Raw genomic sequence first — 22,927 nt, 5'->3', positions numbered from 1 at the left:
CATTTGCCCCACGTTTGTGAGGGATGACAGAGTTGCCATCCCACCACATCGGGCATCTCCCACTACCAATTTTGCACATCAAATTTCAACAAATCAAAAATTTGCCAATCACTACTCATCATCTGCCAATCATTACTGCCAATCCTTTGCCAATCATCAAATTTTGTTTTTTTTCTAATTTCGGGGCCAAAACACTATCCTCGTCATTACAGTCTACTTACTAATGCCTCTCGGTGCGCCAATTTACTTCTAAAGCTCGGCTGCGTACAGCCAAGCCATGAATGCGGGTTGTTCTGTGCCAGCGGCTGGATGCGTCCCGCATTCGGGGCAGGGACGGGGGCTTACCCGGGCCGAGATCCCACGCACCATCTCGGCGTGGAGCCATCCAATGTCCCGATCTCGACCTGCCGGAATGCCTCAACAAAAAGTGGTCGCCATGACGACCCTTTCTATCGGGCTGCCCGCTCCGCCTAGTGGAGCATGGACGCGGCCGTTCCAAGCGAGGCACAGCGTGGATTGCGTACGGCGGTCCTTTCGAACCCGCCGTGGTTCGGATCCCCGCTGGTCCTCGCGGCACGCGAAGCTGCCCGACGCGCACCGAGGGCCCGATTCGGCTATAAGTCGTTCTAACCTCTAACCCGGTTACCGTCGATGCTTCACCTGGATGCTTACAAGCATACGCTACCCCTTTCGTGCTCATACATCCAGCCGTTTCCATGCTCCTCGTCGTACCTTCTCTAACACACCCAGGTACACTCATTCCACTCCCTACCTTGGTCACACACCTGACCACCGAACACCTTGGCACACATTCGTCGCTCGCACACCTCACCAACACACCTCTTCGCGCCCCCTCCTCGGTCACCTCCTCTGTGACAATCACAGGTGTGCTCTCACTCGCACACCCAACCACGTGCCTCACTACCAATTCCAGCGTGCATTCCCACTCACGCTCTACCATTCCAGGTGTGCATCCTTCCATTCCAGGTGTACATCCCCGCTCACCTGTCATAACCAACTCACGCTCCGTGTCACTTTCACTACTCTCACCTCCACTCTTGACAGCGCACTCACCCTTACTCTCGACAGCACACTCTTTCCTCATGCACCCGTCCGTTACACACCTTTCTCGCGCACACTCTCCCGTTACATCCTCTGTAACACTCACCACAGGTGGACACTCTTCCTTACTTTTGACAGCGCACTCTTTCCCCATGCACCTGTCCGTCACACACCTTTCTCGCGCACACTCTTGCGCACACTCTCCCGTCACACCCTCTGTAACACTTACCACACCGCGCTTCCATGTGCTCCCTCGCACACGCGCTACGACCGACTCACTCTCGCCAGCACCTTCACTCCTTGGCACGCACTTTTTCCTCACACACCCCAGAGTCGGACTTTCTCGCACACCTCCTTTTTCGCTCACCAGACCTGTCGCACACTTCACCAACGGCCTCTCACGAACACCCGGGTCCATCTCGACCCCCAAGCTCATTAAATCCCCTGGCGCATCATACGCACGACCATATTGGTCACCACTTACACCGGGTCCTCTTCCTCTTCGCTTCTCCTCCATCACCTGCGAATCCCTCATCCGGTTAATGAGCACATCATCACGATCCAAACACAGACTTTGGACCAATTATTTTACCTCCTCTTTTATCTCTTTCTTATCCCCTCTCCGTCGCTTCTTAATTTCGCTCACCCCTTCTTCCACTTCTTCTAATTTCTGCTTCACCTCTTCTATTTCCCGGTACGTCTCCTCAAGCTCGTCCTCTAAGGCTACCTTGACCGTTTCCATGTGCGTCCTCACCTGCCGGTCCTTCGTCTCCATTACCTCTGTCACCTCGTCCAACCTCGTTGTCAGTCCCTCACGTACCATCTGACATTCCCTCTTCGTCGCTATCAAGTCATCTTTTAGTTCTTTCTGTGTCGCTTTTAACCCTCCTAATACCGCAGTGTTCCTTTGAACCTGCTCCGTTAGTCCTTTTTGTCCCTCCGTCAGCTGTTCCACCTCCTGCGTCAGGTCCTCTATGCCCCCTTGTAACTTTACAGTCCCCTTTCTCACCTCCTTCTCCATGTGCTCCTTACAGTGCCTCACCTCCTCGCGCACTCCTCCGACCTCCTCACTCACACCTCTTCTGATCTCTTCTCCCATCACTTGCATCTCCTGCCCAGATGCCACCCTCATCTGCTCCATTTCCTCCCTGTGAGCATCCAGTTTAGTTTCGACCCCCATTCTGACCCCCTCTATCTGCTGCCCCATTTGTTTAACTTCCCTTTCCGCTTGGTCCCTCATGTCCCTCAATTTGCCTTCCATCCTGTTTTCTAACCCCTCTAACCCATTTTTCACTCCCTCTATCTGATTCTCCTGGGCAGCCATTCTATTTTCCACCCCCATTAACCCATGTTTCACCCCTTCTATCCCATTGTCTAACCCCTCTAATTTCTTGTCTAATCCCTCACCGGTACCCCTCGCTTCGTCCCTCATTACCCCCATTTGGCCCTCCAATCGCTCACCCTGAGCTACCATCCGGTTCCCCATTACCCCCATTTGGTTTCCCATTACCCCCATTTGGTTTCCCATTACCCCCATTTGCTCACTCTGAGCCCTCATTTCCTCCCTCATTTTCTCGCTATTCTGGGCCATAAGGGCCTTCATTTGTATGAAAAAAAGGTCCAAATCTACCAGCGGCGCTACTACGGTCGCGGGCGTGGGCACCGTGGCCATGTGCGAGGCGCCATTTTGCGCGCCCGTAACCTCGTGCGCGACGACGCTATTTTGCGAACCTGCTACCCTCACTGCTTCGCTCCCCTCATGTCCCTCATTTTGGTCCTGGATTGACCCTGCCTCACTCTCCTCTACCGGAACCCAGCCGTCTTGATTTGCCATAGCGCGACTTTCAAAATTCGGGTTTTTATTTTCGTAAAACAAAATCAAATTTCGCCGTTATAATTTCGAGCGCGTGAAACGCGCTCCGGGACCGATCCCACTTCCCGACACCAATTGTTACTCTAATAGTACAATTGGTGTTCCAAAATTTGGGCCTAACAAATTTAGTCCCAGGTCCGAATCCAACTCCTGACAACCAATTGTTGCGGACACGACTTATTAAGATGTTATGCTGGGCCGAGCGGAATGGCCGCCGTGTTCGCACAAGTTACCCGATTATACTCGAACGTTGGCCGAATCGCGCTACGCTAGATCAATGAAGGAAAGGACACAACGGCTGGGTTAAATGACACGACACCAGGGGTACAGTTCTCAAGACCTCCGGAGGAGGATATAATATGGGTTTGCAGAACGTTTAGATTACACGGACAAGAGGTACAGCACAGAAAGGTGGGCACTTAAACACGGTCTTATCTTAGCCCCGACAGACCACAGATAAACGGGACAAGACTGACAGGGATTCCGGACAGGGATTGATGGCAGGGGAGGGCAGGTAGTCGATGGCTCAAGGTGCACCTTGGCTCAGGGGCAGAATCGACCCGGTCCGGTCCAGAGATGCGGGAGGTATCGTCGCGCTTGGAGGTGACATCCTTTCTCCTTCGTAGCTGAGGCGCATCTGACGTCACCTCCGTCTTCCTGCGCTTGTCCAGCGGGGAGTGACACGCCCTCGGCTCGTTAGCTCCGCCCCAGATGGAATTGGTCCGCCGCTTCTTATTGGGTGCGGGGGGTTACCGGGCTCCGCCCTTGACGAGGAGCTGACAGTCAGCCCCTGTGTGGTAACCCCGTCGGAGCACATGGTCAATGGCGGCTAACCAAGCCGGAGTGAGGACGCGCACTCCCCGCGCCGCTGTTGTTGTTGTTGTTGGTGTTGTTGTTTCATGAGATGATGGGAGGATGCGGAGATGAGATTGTGGGGAGGTATTGGGAGGTCCTAAACTTACTACTGGTGCCATACAATCACATTCTGGTGCAACGAAGAGTCAGAATTAATGGAAACGAGTCCTTAACTGACATAGACTAAGAATAACTAGCAAGATGTCCTATAGTTGTCTACGTGAGATGCGGTGAACCTGGGCACGACATTTAATGGGGGAAAAAGGGGAAGGTCGGTTCTACAGAGTGTTGTTTACAGACAATGGGACTAGGGAATGGGGGATTGGGGATAGTTGGGGAGTATTGGGGAAATAGGGGAATATTTACAAGCGGATATGGATGGAGGCCAAATCCCATATCCGCAACGATATTATAGTGCAGCAGGCATTCATGGCAGCTTTAGAGGAGGCATCCGGTGTAGCTGTGGTGGCTGATGATACAGATGTGTGGGCCCTTCTGTTGCACCACTATCTGGAGCAGAATCTTGACATCCCAATTATAATGCAATCTCCTATACATGGAAGAAGTGTCATAGACGTCAAGGCAACCGCTGCCCAATATGCAGACCTCATTACAAACCTGCTTGCAGGACACTCCTTATCTGGATGTGATACTGTAGCAGGATGCTTTGGCATCGGGAAGAAGAAGATGTTGAACACTATATCGTTGAGAGAGAGGAAGACAAATGATGAATTGCGAAAGATGATGGGAATAGAGCCTGTGATTGATGCTGTGAAGAGGAACAGGTTGAGATGGTTTGGTCATGTGTTGAGGAAGGATGAAAGTGACTGGTTGAGAAAAGTGATGGAAATGAATGTAGAAGGAAGTAGAGGACGGGGAAGACCGAGAAAGACTTGGCTAAAGATGGTGGAAGAAGAAATGCCGGCAAGGGGGTTAACAAGGAGAGATGCAGAAAATAGGGCAAAATGGAGAAGATTGTCATGGGGACCGCAAGACTAACCCCCACTCTAGTAGGGAAAATGGCATTTAAAATGCATGTTGTTGTTGTTGTTGTATTACAAACCTGCTTGCAGGACACTCCTTATCTGGATGTGATACTGTAGCAGGATGCTTTGGCATTGGGAAGAAGAAGATGTTGAACACTATAAAACAATACTCACTGAGTCTTCTTGGAGAAATTGAGGCCCCCTGGCCTGAAGTAGTGAAACAGGCAACTCAATTCGCTGTTGCTACTTACGGTCAGAAAAGCTGCCATACTCTCTGTGAGGCTAGAGCAAAGGTGTGGAAGACCAGAATAGGCAAGGGGAGCAGCACAATGCCAAAACTCTGTTCACTCCCACCAACTGATGCTGCTTTCCAGGAAAATCTGAAAAGAGCACACCTACAAACTTTCTTGTGGAAGAATGCCTTGAGGTCTGAGTCTCAGAAGTTAGACCCGTTAGAGTATGGATGGAGCAAAGATGGGGATATGCTCTGCCCAACTACAGTTCCTGCAGGAAGTCAACTGGTCCCCGAGTACATCCAAAAGATCATCAATTGTGGCTGCTCCAGTGACACACCATGTGAAAGTATTCGATGTGGATGCAACAAAGCAGGAATGACTTGCTCAGTCTTCTGTGCCTGTCAGCAACAGGACGCAGCATCAGTATGTCACAACAGAGGGAATACTATATCACCTGATAGTGATGATGAAACAAGTGATGAAGGGGAAGATGGTGATGATTACAATAACACTGATGATTGATGATGTTTATGATATAAGAAAGATTTTAAAACCAAATACAGAATATGTACAATTTTGGTGGTTTAGTAACCTATGAATAGGTACACCATATACAGATCATTTACGTAACCAGATTTGATCCAATCTTTGAACATAAAATCATAAAGAACTCAATAAATATTATGCAGTCTAGCATTTCTTCATTCAGTATTGAGCTCATGAGACCTTATAACAAGACATTAGACGTTATAACAATGGATTCAGGTTCAGTATAATGAGAAATATATCAGTGTATAAACAATGCTGTGCTGTACACGTTTGACCCAGATATTTGACCTTTGACCTTGACCTATGACTTCGACCTTTAACCCACGAATAGATATGGTCAAGATACACCCATATGCAAAAAATCAAGACCCGAGCTTGAATGCTTGTAAAGATATAAGGGTATTTCTATTTTCCCCACCCTCCTAAAACCAGTGTTTTGCATCCTGATAGCCGCATTTGTATAAAACCCGTTATATGAAAATGCTCAATGATGGGAGAATGCCATCATGCAGTTTCATAGAGTACAATACCTATATAACATGAAAACACTGAGAAAAAAAACTTTGGAACCACTTTCCAGGTTCAGCTCCTGGCCCCCTGACTATTATCAACTTTTAGTTGGTAAATATATTTGTTCTTTCTGGTCTGCTGACAGACAAACACTAGGCCTCACGGAGACGACTATTCCATTGTTATGCCTCCAAAATTGGTCTTATTTACCTACCCTCCACCCTCTGTCCCCACCCCACTCCCCCTCCTCTGACGGATGCCATAACTGTATCAACTTGGCCTATCTGGAGGTGGTTTTGCATGAATGGTTTTATAACTTCAGTTTTTATCAGTAATATGAATTATAACTTTTTATTTTCCTCAATACTCTTTGGGTTTGTGTCTATATATACAGTCACGTGAAAAAGTAAGTACACCACACGTAAAATTTTGACTTTTTCAACATATTTCAACATACAGCTATTTGATCCTCATTTCAACAATATTAATAGATAAAGGTGATATAATATAACAAATATCATGAAACATTTACATTTTGTAGTCCATTGTATAATTTAAATAAACATAATTGCAAATTTCGCATGTGGAAAAAGTAAGTACACCCTTGGCTCTAACAGGTGGTATTGCCCCCTTTGGCAGAAACAACCTCAAGTAGGCATTTCTTGTAACTGTCTACCAGTCTTTGACATCGACTGGGAGAAATTTTTGCCCACTCCTCCATGCAGACTTCTTTCAGCTGTGCAATGTTTGAGGGGTTTCTTGCATGCACAGCTCATTTCAAATCCCCCCACAACATCTCGATGGGATTTAGATCCGGGCTTTGACTTGGCCATTCCAGAACCCCCCATTTCTTTCTTTTCAGCCATTCCTTGGTGGATTTACTGGTATGTTTAGGGTCATTGTCATGTTGCAAGGTCTACCTTCGGTTGAGCTTCAACACTCCGACGGATGGCCTCACATTATCCTCAAGCACCCTCTGGTACAATGAAGAATTCATAGTGGATTCGATGATGGTGAGATGCACAGGCCCTGATGCAGCAAAGCTGCCCCGAACCATAATATTTCCACCACCATGCTTCACAGTTGGTATCAGGTTAATATATATATAGCCACCTTTAGAGGCCATTTTCCCCCGCAAGCGGGGGTTGGCCTTTTTCTGGAACCGTGGTTGTTGTTGTTTTTTGGTCCCCTTTTTGAAGCAATGTTTTACGGCTGGACGCCCTTCCTGACGCCAACCCTTTTTGCCGCCTTTAACGACAAACAGGGAATTACCAGTGAACTGGTACTCAATTTGCCGACCTCGGAAGGATGACAGGCTGAGTCAACCCCCCTGGCGTTAATTCAGCGATCGACCGGGATTCGAACCCAGGATCCTAGGATCCTAAGCCGGCACCCTAGCCGCTAGCCCAACACCAGGGTTTTTATCAGGTTCTCAGGACCTGGAACCTGGTATCAGGTTCTTGTGGTCAAATGCTGTATTTGGTTTTCGCCAAACATGTCTTCTGGTACTGTGGCCAAATAGCTCTACCTTTGACTCATCTGTCCAGAACACATTGTTCCAGAAGTGCTGGTCTTTGCCTCGGTTTTCATTGGCAAACTTTTGTCTTGCCCTGATGTTCTTTCTGGACAGCAAAGGTTTCCTCCTGGCACACCTCCCATGTAGATCAAATTTGTGCAGCCTCTTTCTAATGGTAGACTCGTGCACGTTGACATCAACAGTGGCAAGAGCTACCTGTAGGTCCCGTGATGACATTCTGGGGTTCTTCGAGACTTCTTCTAGCATCTTGCGGTCTGCTCTCGGGCTGAACTTGCTGGGGCGGCCTTGCCTGAACAAGTTGGCAGTTGTTTGGAATCTTCTCCACTTGTAGATGATCTTCCGGACAGTCGAATGATTGATTTCAAATTGTTTGGAGATCTTTTAAAATCCCTTCCCAGACTCGTAGGCATCTATATAATTTTCTTTCTGAAGGCCTCAGAGAGCTCTTTTGATCTAGGCATTGTGACGCCGCACACTTCAACAACAAAGAGCAAACCAAACGAAATGTCTGAGGTTTAAATAAGACAGGTTCCTCCAAGATCCTCTCTAACGATGTTCTAATCATTTGCACCTGAGTTGGTGCACCTGATTCTAATTTTAGGTATTTGAAGGAGTGATAAATGTGGGGGTGTACTTGCTTTTTCCACATGCGAAATTTGCATTTATGTTTATTTAAATTATACAATGGATTCCAAATTGTAAATGTTTCATGATATTTGTTATATTATATCACCTTTATCTATCAATATTGTTGAAATGAAGATCAAATAGCTGTATGTTGAAATATGTTGAAAAAGTCAAAACTTTACATGGCGTGTACTTACTTTTTCACGTGACTGTAGATGTTTACAATTGACCGGTGAGTTGGAAAAATATTTTGCTCAACTGCAAATAGTTTTCTACCACTTGCAAAAACCAACAACATACTGTTGCAATTTTCTTTTGGGTTCCAAACTTCGTATTGCACATGTACATTTGTGTGAAGTGTTTTACTTCTCATATTTATGCTTTTAAGGTAAGATGTGGATGCTGTTTGCCTTCTATGTTTCCAACCCATCCATTTCTTTCCATTCATCTTTCTTGTAGCCTTACCAACGACATGACTGGAAAGGAAGATCCCTATCGAGGTCCAGCCATCCGTGCACTTTGCAAGATCACGGATGTGAGTATTTTGACACCGTAACACCTCTTGACTGAGCCCAGCTCCAGCACTCTTTCCTTCAGGTCTTTTCCACCTCTTTCTTTAAAAAAAAAAACAACCTTCTGTTATTGTCTTGTTACAACCTTTTTTGTTTTTTTATATACAAAGTGAAGGCTCATGAAAGAGCTGGAGCCCAGTTGAAGATCTAGAGCACAGCAGAGAAAAACACCAACAGCAGGATAGAGGGAAATAACATGAGGAAACCTGCAGGAATAATTGGTGAGAGGAAGAACGAGCGAGTATACGGAGGTAGAGGGGAAGTGGACACAAAGAGTGAACAAGATGAAGCACAATAACAAAGTGACTGGGAATGGAAAACGGTGGATGGAATATATGCGTTAACATCAAATATAAATACGCAGTCACATGAAAAAGTAAGTACACCCCATGTAAAGTTTTGACTTTTTCAACATATTTTAACATACAGCTATTTGATCTTCATTTCAACAATATTGACAGATAAAGGTGATATAATATAACAAATATCATGAAACATTTACATTTTGTAGTCCATTGTATAATTTAAATAAACATAAATGCAAATTTCGCATGTGTAAAAAGTAAGTACACCCTTGGCTCTAATAGGTGGTATTGCCCCCTTTGGCAGAAACAACCTCAAGTAGGCGTTTCTTATAACTGTCTACCAGTCTCTGACATCGACTGGGAGAAATTTTTGCCCACTCCATGCAGAATTCTTTCAGCTGTGCGATGTTTGAGGGGTTTCTTGCATGCACAGCTTGTTTCAAATCCCCCCACAACATCTCGATGGGATTTAGATCCAGGCTTTGACTTGGCCATTCCAGAACCCTCCATTTCTTTCTTTTCAGTCATTCTTTGGTGGATTTACTGGTATGTTTAGGGTCATTGTCATGTTGCAAGGTCCACCTTCGGTTGAGCTTCAACTTTCCGACAGATGGCCTCACATTATCCTCAAGCACCCTCTTGTACAATGAAGAATTCATAGTGGATTATATGATGGTGAGCTGCCCAGGCCCTGATGCAGCAAAGCTGCCCCAAACCATAATATTTCCACCACCATGCTTTTGTTACGGATTCGTCACTTCTGTTGTTGTGGTTTTCATCCACTGTAAACATTTTTGATTCCATGTACTATTAATTATTGTTGTCGTTTGAGGGAAATAGGGATTACTATTTCCAGAAGGTAAAAAAGTTAATGTTTTAAAAGAAACAGGAAACCGGATCGGGAACCAGACGACGAAGAAGAGGAAGAGGAGAAAAAGAAGGCGGAGCGTGTGAGTCGGAGAAGAAGCATAGTTGCTTTGCGGTCTGGAGCGAACGTTGCGAGCAAGAGTCACGAGTGAACTTTGGGTTTCCCAGGAAAGGGATTCCTGCGACAGAGTTGTTATCGCTGTGACAGATTAACCTGCGTGTCAGGTTTTTGGCGGTGGATTCCGAGGAGAATCATCGTCGCGCCGTTGCGCCTCGAGAACGGGCCGTCAGCCATTTTGACTCGTGCGCTTTGCGTATCGCGCAAGGTCTTTGCTTCGCTTCAGCCGTTTTCACCGCATTCAGACGTTTATCTGGTTGTGTGTGTGTGCAACGTGGCTTTGGAAGGTTGTTTTGCGGTTCGCCGACTGTGAGCCGTGAAACGTCCATACCCGAGGGTGAGATTTCCCAGTCGCCTGGAGGGCGCCTTGTGATTTCCCAGTCGCCTGGAGGGTGCTTTTGCGCAGCTTTGGCAGCAGGACTGTAACTACCAACCCAACGGGATTCTGGTCTCGATTGGACATTGATCTGACGATCGCTGGAGCGGATCGACTTTGGCTTGAAGCCGGAATCAACTTTGGCTTGAAGCCGGGATTAGCGACATTGGGAATCTTCTTCTTTTTGCTCACTTGGAGCACAGTGCGTTATATTGTACGAACCTGATGGTACCATCATAGGATATATAATGATTGTACTTTTGATTACTATTATTGTTGTACTGTTATTCTTGTGTGATCGTAATACAATATTTGTTTGTGGGTAACAATTGGTGTGGCTTCACCATTGATCTTTGACATACAGAATAACACATTTTTCTGCCATGACTCCTCTCGGGGCTCGGAGGTACACCGTGACCAGGGGGATGGGGAGGAGCACGTAACACTTTACAGTTGGTATCAGGTTCTTGTGGTCAAATGCTGTTTGGTTTTCGCCAAACATGTCTTCTGGTACTGTGGCCAAATAGCTCTACCTTTGACTCATCTGTCCAGAGCACATTGTTCCAGAAGTGCTGGTCTTTACCTAGGTGTTCATTGGCAAACTTTAGTCTTGCCCTGATGTTCTTTCTGGCCAGCAAAGGTTTCCTCCTGGCACACCTCCCATGTAGATCAAATTTGTGCAGCCTCTTTCTAATGGTGGACTCATGCACTTTGACATCAACAGTGGCAAGAGCTACCTGTAGGTCCCATGATGACATTCTGGGGTTCTTAGAGACTTCTTTCAGCATCTTGCTGTCTGCTCTCGGGCTGAACTTGCTGGGGCGGCCTGGCCTGAACAAGTTGGCAGTTGTTTGGAATATTCTCCACTTGTAGATGATATTCCGGACAGTCAAATGATTGATTTCAAATTGTTTGGAGATCTTCTTAAATCCCTTCCCAGACTCGTGGGCATCCATAACCTTCTTTCTGAAGGCCTCAGAGCGCTCTTTTGATCCGGGTATGGTGACGCCGCACACTTCAACAACAAAGAGCAAACCAAACGAAATGTCTGAGGTTTAAATAAGACAGGTTCCTCCAAGATCCTCTCTAACGATGTTCTAATCATTTGCACCTGAGCTGGCGCACCTGATTCCAATTTTAGGTATTTGAAGTAGTGATAAATGTAGGGGTGTACTTACTTTTTCCACATGCGAAATTTGCATTTATGTTTATTTAAATTATACAATGGACTACACAATGTAAATGTTTCATGATATTTGTTATATTATATCTCCTTTATCTATCAATATTGTTGAAATGAAGATCAAATAGCTGTATGTTGAAATATGTTGAAAAAGTCAAAACTTTACATGGGGTGTACTTACTTTTTCACATGACTGTACATACAAGTTGGGTCACCTGTTCCAAATCGGATTAGTTAAACTTTATTGAAACATCAAGAGGATTTCTGTTTACAGCTGTAGCAGAGTATCTTGAGAGTGCAACACAGCATTGATTGGGCAAATGGCCTCCTCATTTCCTTGTTTAACAACGTACAGGATACTGTGACGACCTGTTCCACTCTGTGTAGTCCCATGGAGACTGAGGATCCTTTGTATATTAACTTCCATTCTGCATACGGAAAATAAATATTTAAATGCAACACATTCAATTCTCATGGAACATCAATCTTCGAACGCGAAGGATGTAGCCTAAGCTCTACCCTCTCCTCCCCGAGGGGGTGGGGAGTCGGGAAGCATCTGACATACAATGCTCGATTTTCTCAAAGTCCGTTGTCATGTTTTTACATCATTTTTAATTGAGGATTTAACGTTTTTAATTGTGATGTTGACCTTCCGTATGTGAAAACGATCCGGAAAAGCAAATTTCAAGGGAATTCCCCACGGTTTTGGAAATGAGCAAACAAACAAATAGACTCGCTCTTATAATACAGGATGTTTCAAAAGTTAGTTTACCGAGAATTCTGTTTTATTGAGTTAATTTTACCCAATTTATTTATTAGAAATTTTTTTGAAACGCCCTCTTTACTGTATATCGATAATTCAAAATCTTACTTTGTTGCTCCAAGAAACGTTTTACAGTTTATCTGTTTTTTTGGGGGGGTTTTTTTTTTCACAGTATGGCCTTTTCTTTTTTTCCCCCCTCTCAGACTGGGATGCTACAAGGGGTTGAACGCTACATGAAACAAGCCATCGTAGACAAGGCCCCCAGTGTCTCATCATCTGCCCTCGTTTCCTCCTTGGTAAAATAAATAATAAGGATGACTATAACATCACTATATGAATACTTGCAGTATTAACACAATCTATTGTCTTGTCTTCCTGATAAATAAATGTGGCTTTGTATTCCAGGAATGAAAGATCACAATGTATTGTGGATAGTCATATTTAGTTTCTTGAATATATATACCAGGTACTTATTTTGTCTTGGTTTTATTGTATTATTAGAAAATTGTAATCGGCATTCCCTACACCTCAAATATTATAACGTGATTGACTGTTTTTCACCATAAATTGCAAAGTTTCAATATACTTCTCTCATGGTCTTGGCATTAAATGGCATGTTTCATAAAATAGGTCGCTTTTGAATGTCATCTTGCATCGAATTGTCAATAACTTTTCCTCTGGAGTAATGTTTGAAAACATTGTGTTTGAGTTTATATTTCCAAAAATGTACATGGAATTTTGCAATGTGGCAACGGGTTTTCTTAAACCATACTGAAAGAGGCTGTATGAGAGTCATGGATTGCCTGTTGTTGCCGGTCGCCAGGCTTTTCACCCACCAAGTTTTCATGTCGGACCAATACTTTTTCAACCAATTTTTTTTCTATTTTGACGGGAAAAAAATTTCAGACAAAAAAAGATACTATGCAGAAGTGCCCACATTATATAATTTACTTGAAAGCCCTGTGAAAATGGAGTCGACATTAATCCATAACTTCCCTTTTTAATTTGTCCAATCAAAAGCCTTCCTCAAGTCAGCCCAGATGTTCTGGCAATCGCCAGAATTTCTCTTGCTGCCGTCAAGATGAAGTGATCCTGTTAAGTCATCCTCCTGGGGGCTTTTGTCTTTCAGAAGAACCGTGATAAAGACGCAACCATGTTTCTAACTGTCTTATTTATTTACATACTAATAATTTTCATCTGTTGCTTTGCTGATGGATATAATTAAGACACCATGTTGTACTTCACTTTATTCACTCTATAATTTTCCTGAGTTAATCTTACATCTGCTTGGAAGTCAGCTAACATCACCTTCATCAACCAATCAACCATCCTTGCTGCTTATATATAGTGTGAGCAAAAATCACTTCCACTCTTCTGCGAACATCATTGTTGTTTGCTTTGGTTTGAATCTGCTTAAAATGAGTGAAATTAACATTTTGAAAATTTTGTAATTATTCTCACTCAGATTTCGACATCACTGTATTGCATAATAAGTTGTTTAAACTCTTTACATTAGAAGATTATTTGTAATACCGGGTGGCGTTGTACGATACACATTTCGATAGAGAATTGGAGTCGTCCTCCCACCCTGAACCCCAGATATGCTGTCCAGACAGAAACCATACCTCGGGTAACCTTCGGCAACATGCAAAATTTGGTTGGATTTGGTTCAGTATTATTATTACTAGCAACGGTACCCGCCTTAAGGGCGGGGCTTCAATTGGGAGGCCCAAATGAAAAGGCAAAATATCAGAAATTGAAGGCTTTTTAAAAATTTAAACGATCATATAAGCATCCGTTGAATCATATCACAGGCAAATCATCAAAATCTAAACAGTACATGGCGCCCATTTTGAAAAAAAGCTTGAATTCTGCAAAACGGAAGCGGCCGCTACACCCGTTTCTCAGTCGCTTTGCATACGCTGCCATGTTACTTCGGAGCCGCACGTTTATATAGGAAGAGTTTGTCGGGAGTCAATCTACTCTCTCCTGGTACGTAGAATAAACAGTATTTGTAGAATTTCAACAAAAGCCACATCACTGTTCATATCGGTAAATATTATTCCATCGTGTTTGGAAAAACTGGAAAATTGGAAAAACAATTTCGCCTATTTTACTCCCAGGGGTCCCAGGAATACCCACCCAAAATATTGTTGCGATCGGTTGAGCCGTTTTTGCGGTACCTTTGAACGGACGGACGGACATTTGGTGAATTATAGTTTTTTATCTTGCCAAAACGAAGTTTTTGCAAGATGTATCAGTCAGCTTGTATGTTTGTTTGTTTGTTTGTTATCTTGCCAAAACGAAGTTTTTGCAAGATGTATCAGTCAGCTTGTATGTTTGTTATCTTGCCAAAACGAAGTTTTTGCAAGATGTATCAGTCAGCTTGTATGTTTGTTTGTTTGTTTGTTTGTTTTTTTGTTTGTTTTTTTGTTTGTGGTTAATCATTTTTTTTTCACGTTTAGATCACTCTGTAGACCACAGTCATTATTGGAAACTCCTGTAACTTCGCAGATTAGAGTCCTATAGAGATACCCTTCAGCACACAAAATTTTGAAGGTCAAAGGTCAAAGGTCAAGGTCACTTTGCGGTCAATCATGGAGGTCAACGAAACCCTTATTTTTTGAGTAACTTTGATCTTATGATCTCCAAACTTGGTGGGTATATAGGGTGTGGTATGGCGCTCAGCTGATTAGTTTTTGGTGTCGATCGGCCTTGACCTTCAAGGTCATTTTGAAGGTCATTCAATTTTGACCAAAAGGTAAAATTTTCAAGTTTCAGTTACCATATCGAGTAGTACCTCAAATTGAAGCCCTTGTTGAGTGCTTTCCAAACATATAACTAGTTTGACAATGTGACGTCATTTGACGGCGTTATGACGAAAAAACTGCACTTTTCATGTATATTGTATTGCTTTAGTTCGCATTGTTTAGGTCACTCTGTAGAGCACAGTTCCCTTTGGAAACTCTTGTAAGTTCGCATATCAGAGTCTTTTAGAGATACCCTTTAGCACACAAAATTTTGAAGGTCAAGGTCAAAGGTCAAGGTCACTTTGCGGTCAATCATGGAGGTCAACGAAACCCTTATTTTTTGAGTAACTTTGATCGGATCGTCTCCAAACTTCATGGGAATCTAGTATATGGTCCGGCGCTCAGCTGATTAGTTTTTGGTGGCGATCGGCCTTGACCTTCATGGTTAGCGCTGGAGGTCGAAAATTATTGACCCCAAGGTCAAATTACGAAACCCTTATTTTTTGAGTAACTTTGATCTTATGATCTCCAAACTTGGTGGGTATATAGGGTGTGGTATGGCGCTCAGTTGATTAGTTTTTGGTGTCGATCGGCCTTGACCTTCAAGGTCATTTTGAAGGTCATTCAATTTTGACCAAAAGGTAAAATTTTCAAGTTTCAGTTACCATATCGAGTAGTACCTCAAATTGAAGCCCTTGTTGAGTGCTTTCCAAACATATAACTAGTTTGACAATGTGACGTCATTTGACGGCGTTATGACGAAAAAACTGCACTTTTCATGTATATTGTATTGCTTTAGTTCGCATTGTTTAGGTCACTCTGTAGAGCACAGTTCCCTTTGGAAACTCTTGTAAGTTCGCATATCAGAGTCTTTTAGAGATACCCTTTAGCACACAAATTGGCAAGATACGGTTCACCCTGTGGGTGACATATGTTCTTTGTTTTTATCTTGCCAAAACGAAGTTTTTGCACGATGTATTAGTCAGCTTGTATGTTTGTCTGTTTGTTTGTTTTTTTGTTTGTGGTTAATCATTTTTTTTTCACGTTTAGATCACTCTGTAGACCACAGTTATTATTGGAAACTCCTGTAACTTCGCATATCAGAGTCCTATAGAGATACCCTTCAGCACACAAAATTTTGAAGGTCAAGGTCAAAGGTCAAGGTCACTTTGTGGTCAATCATGGAGGTCAACGAAACCCTTATTTTTTGAGTAACTTTGATCGGATCGTCTCCAAACTTCATGGGAATCTAGTATATGGTCCGGCGCTCAGCTGATTAGTTTTTGGTGGCGATCGGCCTTGACCTTCATGGTTAGCGCTGGAGGTCGAAAATTATTGACCCCAAGGTCAAATTTTGAAATCGTAGGTACCATATCGAGTAATACCTCATATGAATGCCCTTGATGAGTGCTTCCCAGATCTGTAAACAGTTTGACGCTATGACGTCATTTGATGACGTCATGACGAAAAAACGGAATTTTCACATTTTGGCAAGATACGGTTCACCCTGTGGGTGACATATGTTTTATTATCTTGCCAAAACGAAGTTTTTGCAAGATGTATTAGTCAGCTTGTATGTTTGTTTTTTTGTTTGTTTTTTTGTTTTTATCTTGCCAAAACGAAGTTTTTGCAAGATGTATTAGTCAGCTTGTATGTTTGTTTTTTTGTTTGTTTTTTTGTTTTTTTGTTTTTTTGTTTGTGGTTAATCATTTTTTTTCCACGTTTAGATCACTCTGTAGACCACAGTTATTATTGGAAACTCCTGTAACTTCGCATATCAGAGTCCTATAGAGATACCCTTCAGCACACAAAATTTTGAAGGTCAAGGTCAAAGGTCAAGGTCACTTTGTGGTCAATCATGGAGGTCGACGAAACCCTTATTTTTTGAGTAACTTTGATCAGATCGTCTCCAAACTTCATGGGAATCTAGTATATGGTCCGGCGCTCAGCTGATTAGTTTTTGGTGGCGATCGGCCTTGACCTTCATGGTTAGCGCTGGAGGTCGAAAATTATTGACCCCAAGGTCAAATGTTGAAACCCTTATTTTTTGAGTAACTTTGATCGGATCGTCTCCAAACTTCATGGGAATCTAGTATATGGTCCGGCGCTCAGCTGATTAGTTTTTGGTGGCGATCGGCCTTGACCTTCATGGTTAGCGCTGGAGGTCGAAAATTATTGACCCCAAGGTCAAATGTTGAAATCGTAGGTACCATATCTTCGCATATCTTCGCATGTAACTTCGCATATCAGAGTCCTATAGAGATACCCTTCAGCACACAAAATTTTGAAGGTCAAGGTCAAAGGTCAAGGTCACTTTGTGGTCAATCATGGAGGTCGACGAAACCCTTATTTTTTGAGTAACTTTGATCGGATCGTCTCCAAACTTCATGGGAATCTAGTATATGGTCCGGCGCTCAGCTGATTAGTTTTTGGTGGCGATCGGCCTTGACATTCATGGTTAGCGCTGGAGGTCGAAAATTATTGACCCCAAGGTCAAATTACGAAACCCTTATTTTTTGAGTAACTTTGATCTTATGATCTCCAAACTTGGTGGGTATATAGGGTGTGGTATGGCGCTCAGTTGATTAGTTTTTGGTGTCGATCGGCCTTGACCTTCAAGGTCATTTTGAAGGTCATTCAATTTTGACCAAAAGGTAAAATTTTCAAGTTTCAGTTACCATATCGAGTAGTACCTCAAATTGAAGCCCTTGTTGAGTGCTTTCCAAACATATAATTGGCAAGATACGGTTCACCCTGTGGGTGACATATGTTTATTTTGTTTGTTATCTTGCCAAAACGAAGTTTTTGCAAGATGTATTAGTCAGCTTGTATGTTTGTTTTTTTGTTTGTTATCTTGCCAAAACGAAGTTTTTGCAAGATGTATTAGTCAGCTTGTATGTTTGTTTTTTTGTTTGTTTTTTTGTTTTTTTGTTTTTTTGTTTTTTTGTTTGTGGTTAATCATTTTTTTTCCACGTTTAGATCACTCTGTAGACCACAGTTATTATTGGAAACTCCTGTAACTTCGCATATCAGAGTCCTATAGAGATACCCTTCAGCACACAAAATTTTGAAGGTCAAGGTCAAAGGTCAAGGTCACTTTGTGGTCAATCATGGAGGTCGACGAAACCCTTATTTTTTGAGTAACTTTGATCGGATCGTCTCCAAACTTCATGGGAATCTAGTATATGGTCCGGCGCTCAGCTGATTAGTTTTTGGTGGCGATCGGCCTTGACCTTCATGGTTAGCGCTGGAGGTCGAAAATTATTGACCCCAAGGTCAAATGTTGAAACCCTTATTTTTTGAGTAACTTTGATCGGATCGTCTCCAAACTTCATGGGAATCTAGTATATGGTCCGGCGCTCAGCTGATTAGTTTTTGGTGGCGATCGGCCTTGACCTTCATGGTTAGCGCTGGAGGTCGAAAATTATTGACCCCAAGGTCAAATGTTGAAATCGTAGGTACCATATCTTCGCATATCTTCGCATGTAACTTCGCATATCAGAGTCCTATAGAGATACCCTTCAGCACACAAAATTTTGAAGGTCAAGGTCAAAGGTCAAGGTCACTTTGTGGTCAATCATGGAGGTCGACGAAACCCTTATTTTTTGAGTAACTTTGATCGGATCGTCTCCAAACTTCATGGGAATCTAGTATATGGTCCGGCGCTCAGCTGATTAGTTTTTGGTGGCGATCGGCCTTGACCTTCATGGTTAGCGCTGGAGGTCGAAAATTATTGACCCCAAGGTCAAATGTTGAAATCCTTATTTTTTGAGTAACTTTGATCGGATCGTCTCCAAACTTCATGGGAATCTAGTATATGGTCCGGCGCTCAGCTGATTAGTTTTTGGTGGCGATCGGCCTTGACCTTCATGGTTAGCGCTGGAGGTCGAAAATTATTGACCCCAAGGTCAAATTTTGAAATCGTAGGTACCATATCGAGTAATACCTCATATGAATGCCCTTGATGAGTGCTTCCCAGATCTGTAAACAGTTTGACGCTATGACGTCATTTGATGACGTCATGACGAAAAAACGGAATTTTCATGAAACAATTATTTCCTCAGTTCTCATCAAAATCTTTCAATATCTCGTGGGCAGACATTCCTCAAAGAGTCGCTTCTAGTGGATAGCAGTTCTGTTCACCTCAGTGTGACCTGAAGCAAGTCACTCATGTTCACATTTTGGCAAGATACGGTTCACCCTGTGGGTGACATATGTTTTTATTGTTTTTTTGTTTGTGGTTAATCATTTTTTTTTCACGTTTAGATCACTCTGTAGACCACAGTTATTATTGGAAACTCCTGTAACTTCGCATATCAGAGTCCTATAGAGATACCCGTCAGCACACAAAATTTTGAAGGTCAAGGTCAAAGGTCAAGGTCACTTTGCGGTCAATCATGGAGGTCAACGAAACCCTTATTTTTTGAGTAACTTTGATCTTATGATCTCCAAACTTGGTGGGTATATAGGGTGTGGTATGGCGCTCAGCTGATTAGTTTTTGGTGTCGATCGGCCTTGACCTTCAAGGTCATTTTGAAGGTCATTCAATTTTGACCAAAAGGTAAAATTTTCAAGTTTCAGTTACCATATCGAGTAGTACCTCAAATTGAAGCCCTTGTTGAGTGCTTTCCAAACATATAACTAGTTTGACAATGTGACGTCATTTGACGGCGTTATGACGAAAAAACTGCACTTTTCATGTATATTGTATTGCTTTAGTTCGCATTGTTTAGGTCACTCTGTAGAGCACAGTTCCCTTTGGAAACTCTTGTAAGTTCGCATATCAGTCTTTTAGAGATACCCTTTAGCACACAAAATTATGAAGGTCAAGGTCAAAGGTCAAGGTCACTTTGCGGCCAATCATGGAGGTCGACGAAACACTAATTTTTTGAGTAACTTTGATCGGATCGTCTCCAAACTTCATGGGAATCTAGTATATGGTCCGGCGCTCAGCTGATTAGTTTTTGGTGGCGATCGGCCTTGACCTTCATGGTTAGCGCTGGAGGTCGAAAATTATTGACCCCAAGGTCAAATTTTGAAATCGTAGGTACCATATCGAGTAATACCTCATATGAATGCCCTTGATGAGTGCTTCCCAGATCTGTAAACAGTTTGACGCTATGACGTCATTTGATGACGTCATGACGAAAAAACGGAATTTTCATGAAAAAATTATTTCCTCAGTTCTCATCAAAATCTTTCAATATTTCATGTGCGTTGGTCATGAAGACATACTATTCACCATACGAAATTATTAAGGTCAAGGTCAAAGGTCAAGGTCAAATGGCAAGATACGGTTCACCCTGTGGGTGACATATGTTTATTTTTTTTTTATTTTTTTTTTAAAGCATACATAAACAAGTACAGATACATTCAAAGTACACCGCCCCCATGCCAAATAAATCAATATCCTCCAGCACGGTATTGCCGGGGCGCCTCCGGCATCCGGGGATACCACTGTGCAGCTCATATAGACGTAGGAGGGAGAGGTGTGCAATAATTGATTGATTAGTGCATAATTAAAATCGATCAATAATGATCATAAAATATTGTTGCGGATCTCCTGAAGCCCATCGACGTACAGAGGAGGGGTTAAGCCCCTTTTCCCCCTCGGGTCTTCGTGTCCACGAGGCCGAATCACCACTTCCGCAGCGAGCGTGAAAACGGGTATCGGGTCGATGCCGCACGTACCTTTGACCCACGCTGCCACAAACGGGGACCGGACCTCGCACAAGCCACGCTAATCGAATACGCCCAAGCGGTGTGCGTATCACGTGACTCGTGCCGTTACCTTTTATTGAACCCGATTCGAGCGGTTCTATTCGTACGATGCTAAGCCAATTGTGAAAGGACGGGAACGGTCAAATAAGAGGAAGAACACCGTTTATTTATAATGTACAGTGATTCGAATAAAGGGAAGGGACACAGAGCAGATGCTTAACAGCCTTAACTTATCCCCAGACAAAGGGCCCACTCACTCATGTGGGGAAAAAGAAGGAAGGAAGTTCGCGCGCCAAACGCGCCGTGCCGTCGGTTGCTCCGGGACAGCTCGCCCAGCGTGGCCCTCTGGTGTTCACGGCACATATGCTTGGAAACGCAGGCAGGAGGAGATCGCATGTCTGTGGCCCAGAATGGGTCGTCTCCACACAGCGCGATTAAATACAGCCACAGGGCACAGGGCACGGGGAATGTTCGTGTACAGCGAGGCTATAACAAGCAACTCAATTCACTCGTTCTGCTGCGGTTCTGACGATCTCACAGGGGCTCCGACTCAATTCTCGTCTTCGTGCATTCTGACGCGGGGGGCTCGGGGCAGGGTTTTATACAGCCCCTCCCCGGTCCTACCCGAATGTTCCAAGCCCCTCCTCTCGCCGCCGTTGTGAGCCACTCCCCTCGAGCACCGATTGGCTGCTCGCGGCTTACCGGCCACTCCCCCCTGCAGCTCCTCCCTTCGGCCTTGCCAGACTTGTTCCAGGCCGAGCACATGGCATGCTAGCCCAATTGAGGCCTACTCACTGGCCTGCTCAATGCAAAACTAACACAGGGAAGGAGACTACGCTTACATTTACTAAGAAATAACAACTACCGCGAGGCTACATGTTGCGGTGCGTCTACGTACGAGGGGGGTTATCCTTTATTCACAAAAACATAACAATATTTTATTTTAATAATTAATTAATTGATTTAGTTGGTAAATTAAAAATAATTGATTAATCAATAAATAATTCATTGATTAATTGATTAATCAATAAATCAAAAATATCCTTCATAGCGACATCACTTGGTCACTGGTGTGTCCAAATATCAGCTTCATAGCCCAAAAGGTGCCTGAGATATTGCCCAGATGAGAGAAAATAATAAATGATTAATAATGAACATAAATAAAGAATAATCATTAAATATAATTAATCAATTGGCTATGAGAATACCTAAACCACCACCGTTTCATCCGACTCTGTAACTTAAAAAAGTAATTAATTAAGTAATTAATCGAATAATTAATTGATTAATCAATAAATCAAAAATAGCCTTTACAGCCAAATCACTTGGTCATTGGCATGTCCAAATATCAGCTTCCTAGCTCAAAAGGTGCCTGAGATATTGCCCAGATGAGAAAGGAAATAAATAAGTACTTAATAAATCGCTAATAATTAAGTAATGAAATGAATGAATGAATGATCGTTTTAAGGCCATTTTCCCCGCTATAGCAGGGGTTAGCCTTGCGGGCCCCATGACAATCATGGTTCCCTGTTTGAGGCAATGTTTTTATGGCCGGATGCCCTTCCTGACGCCAACCCTTGGTCACGCTCTTCGATGCGCAGGGATACGATGTGCCTATTCTAAATCGGGGTACACACCGTGATCATTCATCCCAGCAAGCTGGTACTCAATTTGCCGACCTCGGAAGGATGACAGGCTGAGTCAACCCCCCTGGCGTTAATTCAGCGATCGACCGGGATTCGAACCCAGGATCCTAGGATCCCAAGCCGGCACCCTAACCGCTAAGCCAACACCAGGCTAAAGTAAGTAATCAATTAATTGAAAAATAAAAAAATACCGTTTTTGCCAAAGCACTTGCTCACTATTGTGCCAAAATTTCAGCTTCCTAGCTCAAAGGATGGCTGAGATATCGCCCGGACAAACAAACAAACAAGAAAACAAGAAAGAAACCGGAGTGAAAACTGAGTACTCCCTTTCAGCGCGTGTCATTGCCGGGCCCCCTTTGGTGCCCGGCAATGACGTCATGCAGCGCCTGGA

At 43.6% G+C, this 22,927-nt stretch overlaps 1 protein-coding gene across 1 annotated transcript in view; it reads left to right on the top strand.

Moving 5' to 3' along the window:
* LOC137413343 (coatomer subunit gamma-2-like) overlaps window positions 1–22,927 on the top strand; it is a 71,478-nt gene that overhangs the window by 11,513 nt on the left and 37,038 nt on the right. Inside the window, exons 6-7 of the mRNA XM_068098735.2 lie at window positions 8,695–8,770; window positions 12,623–12,715. Coding sequence (XP_067954836.1) covers window positions 8,695–8,770; window positions 12,623–12,715 — 169 coding nt within the window. The remainder of the gene's footprint in view (window positions 1–8,694; window positions 8,771–12,622; window positions 12,716–22,927) is intronic.

The sequence above is a fragment of the Myxine glutinosa genome, chromosome 1 (genome assembly GCF_964187855.1).
Source record: "Myxine glutinosa chromosome 1, kmMyxGlut1.1, whole genome shotgun sequence".
In the NCBI taxonomy this organism is placed as follows: Eukaryota; Metazoa; Chordata; class Myxini; order Myxiniformes; family Myxinidae; genus Myxine; species Myxine glutinosa.
The sequence above is the reverse complement of the archived record's forward strand: the minus strand, read 5'-3'. Positions and strand labels throughout refer to the sequence as shown.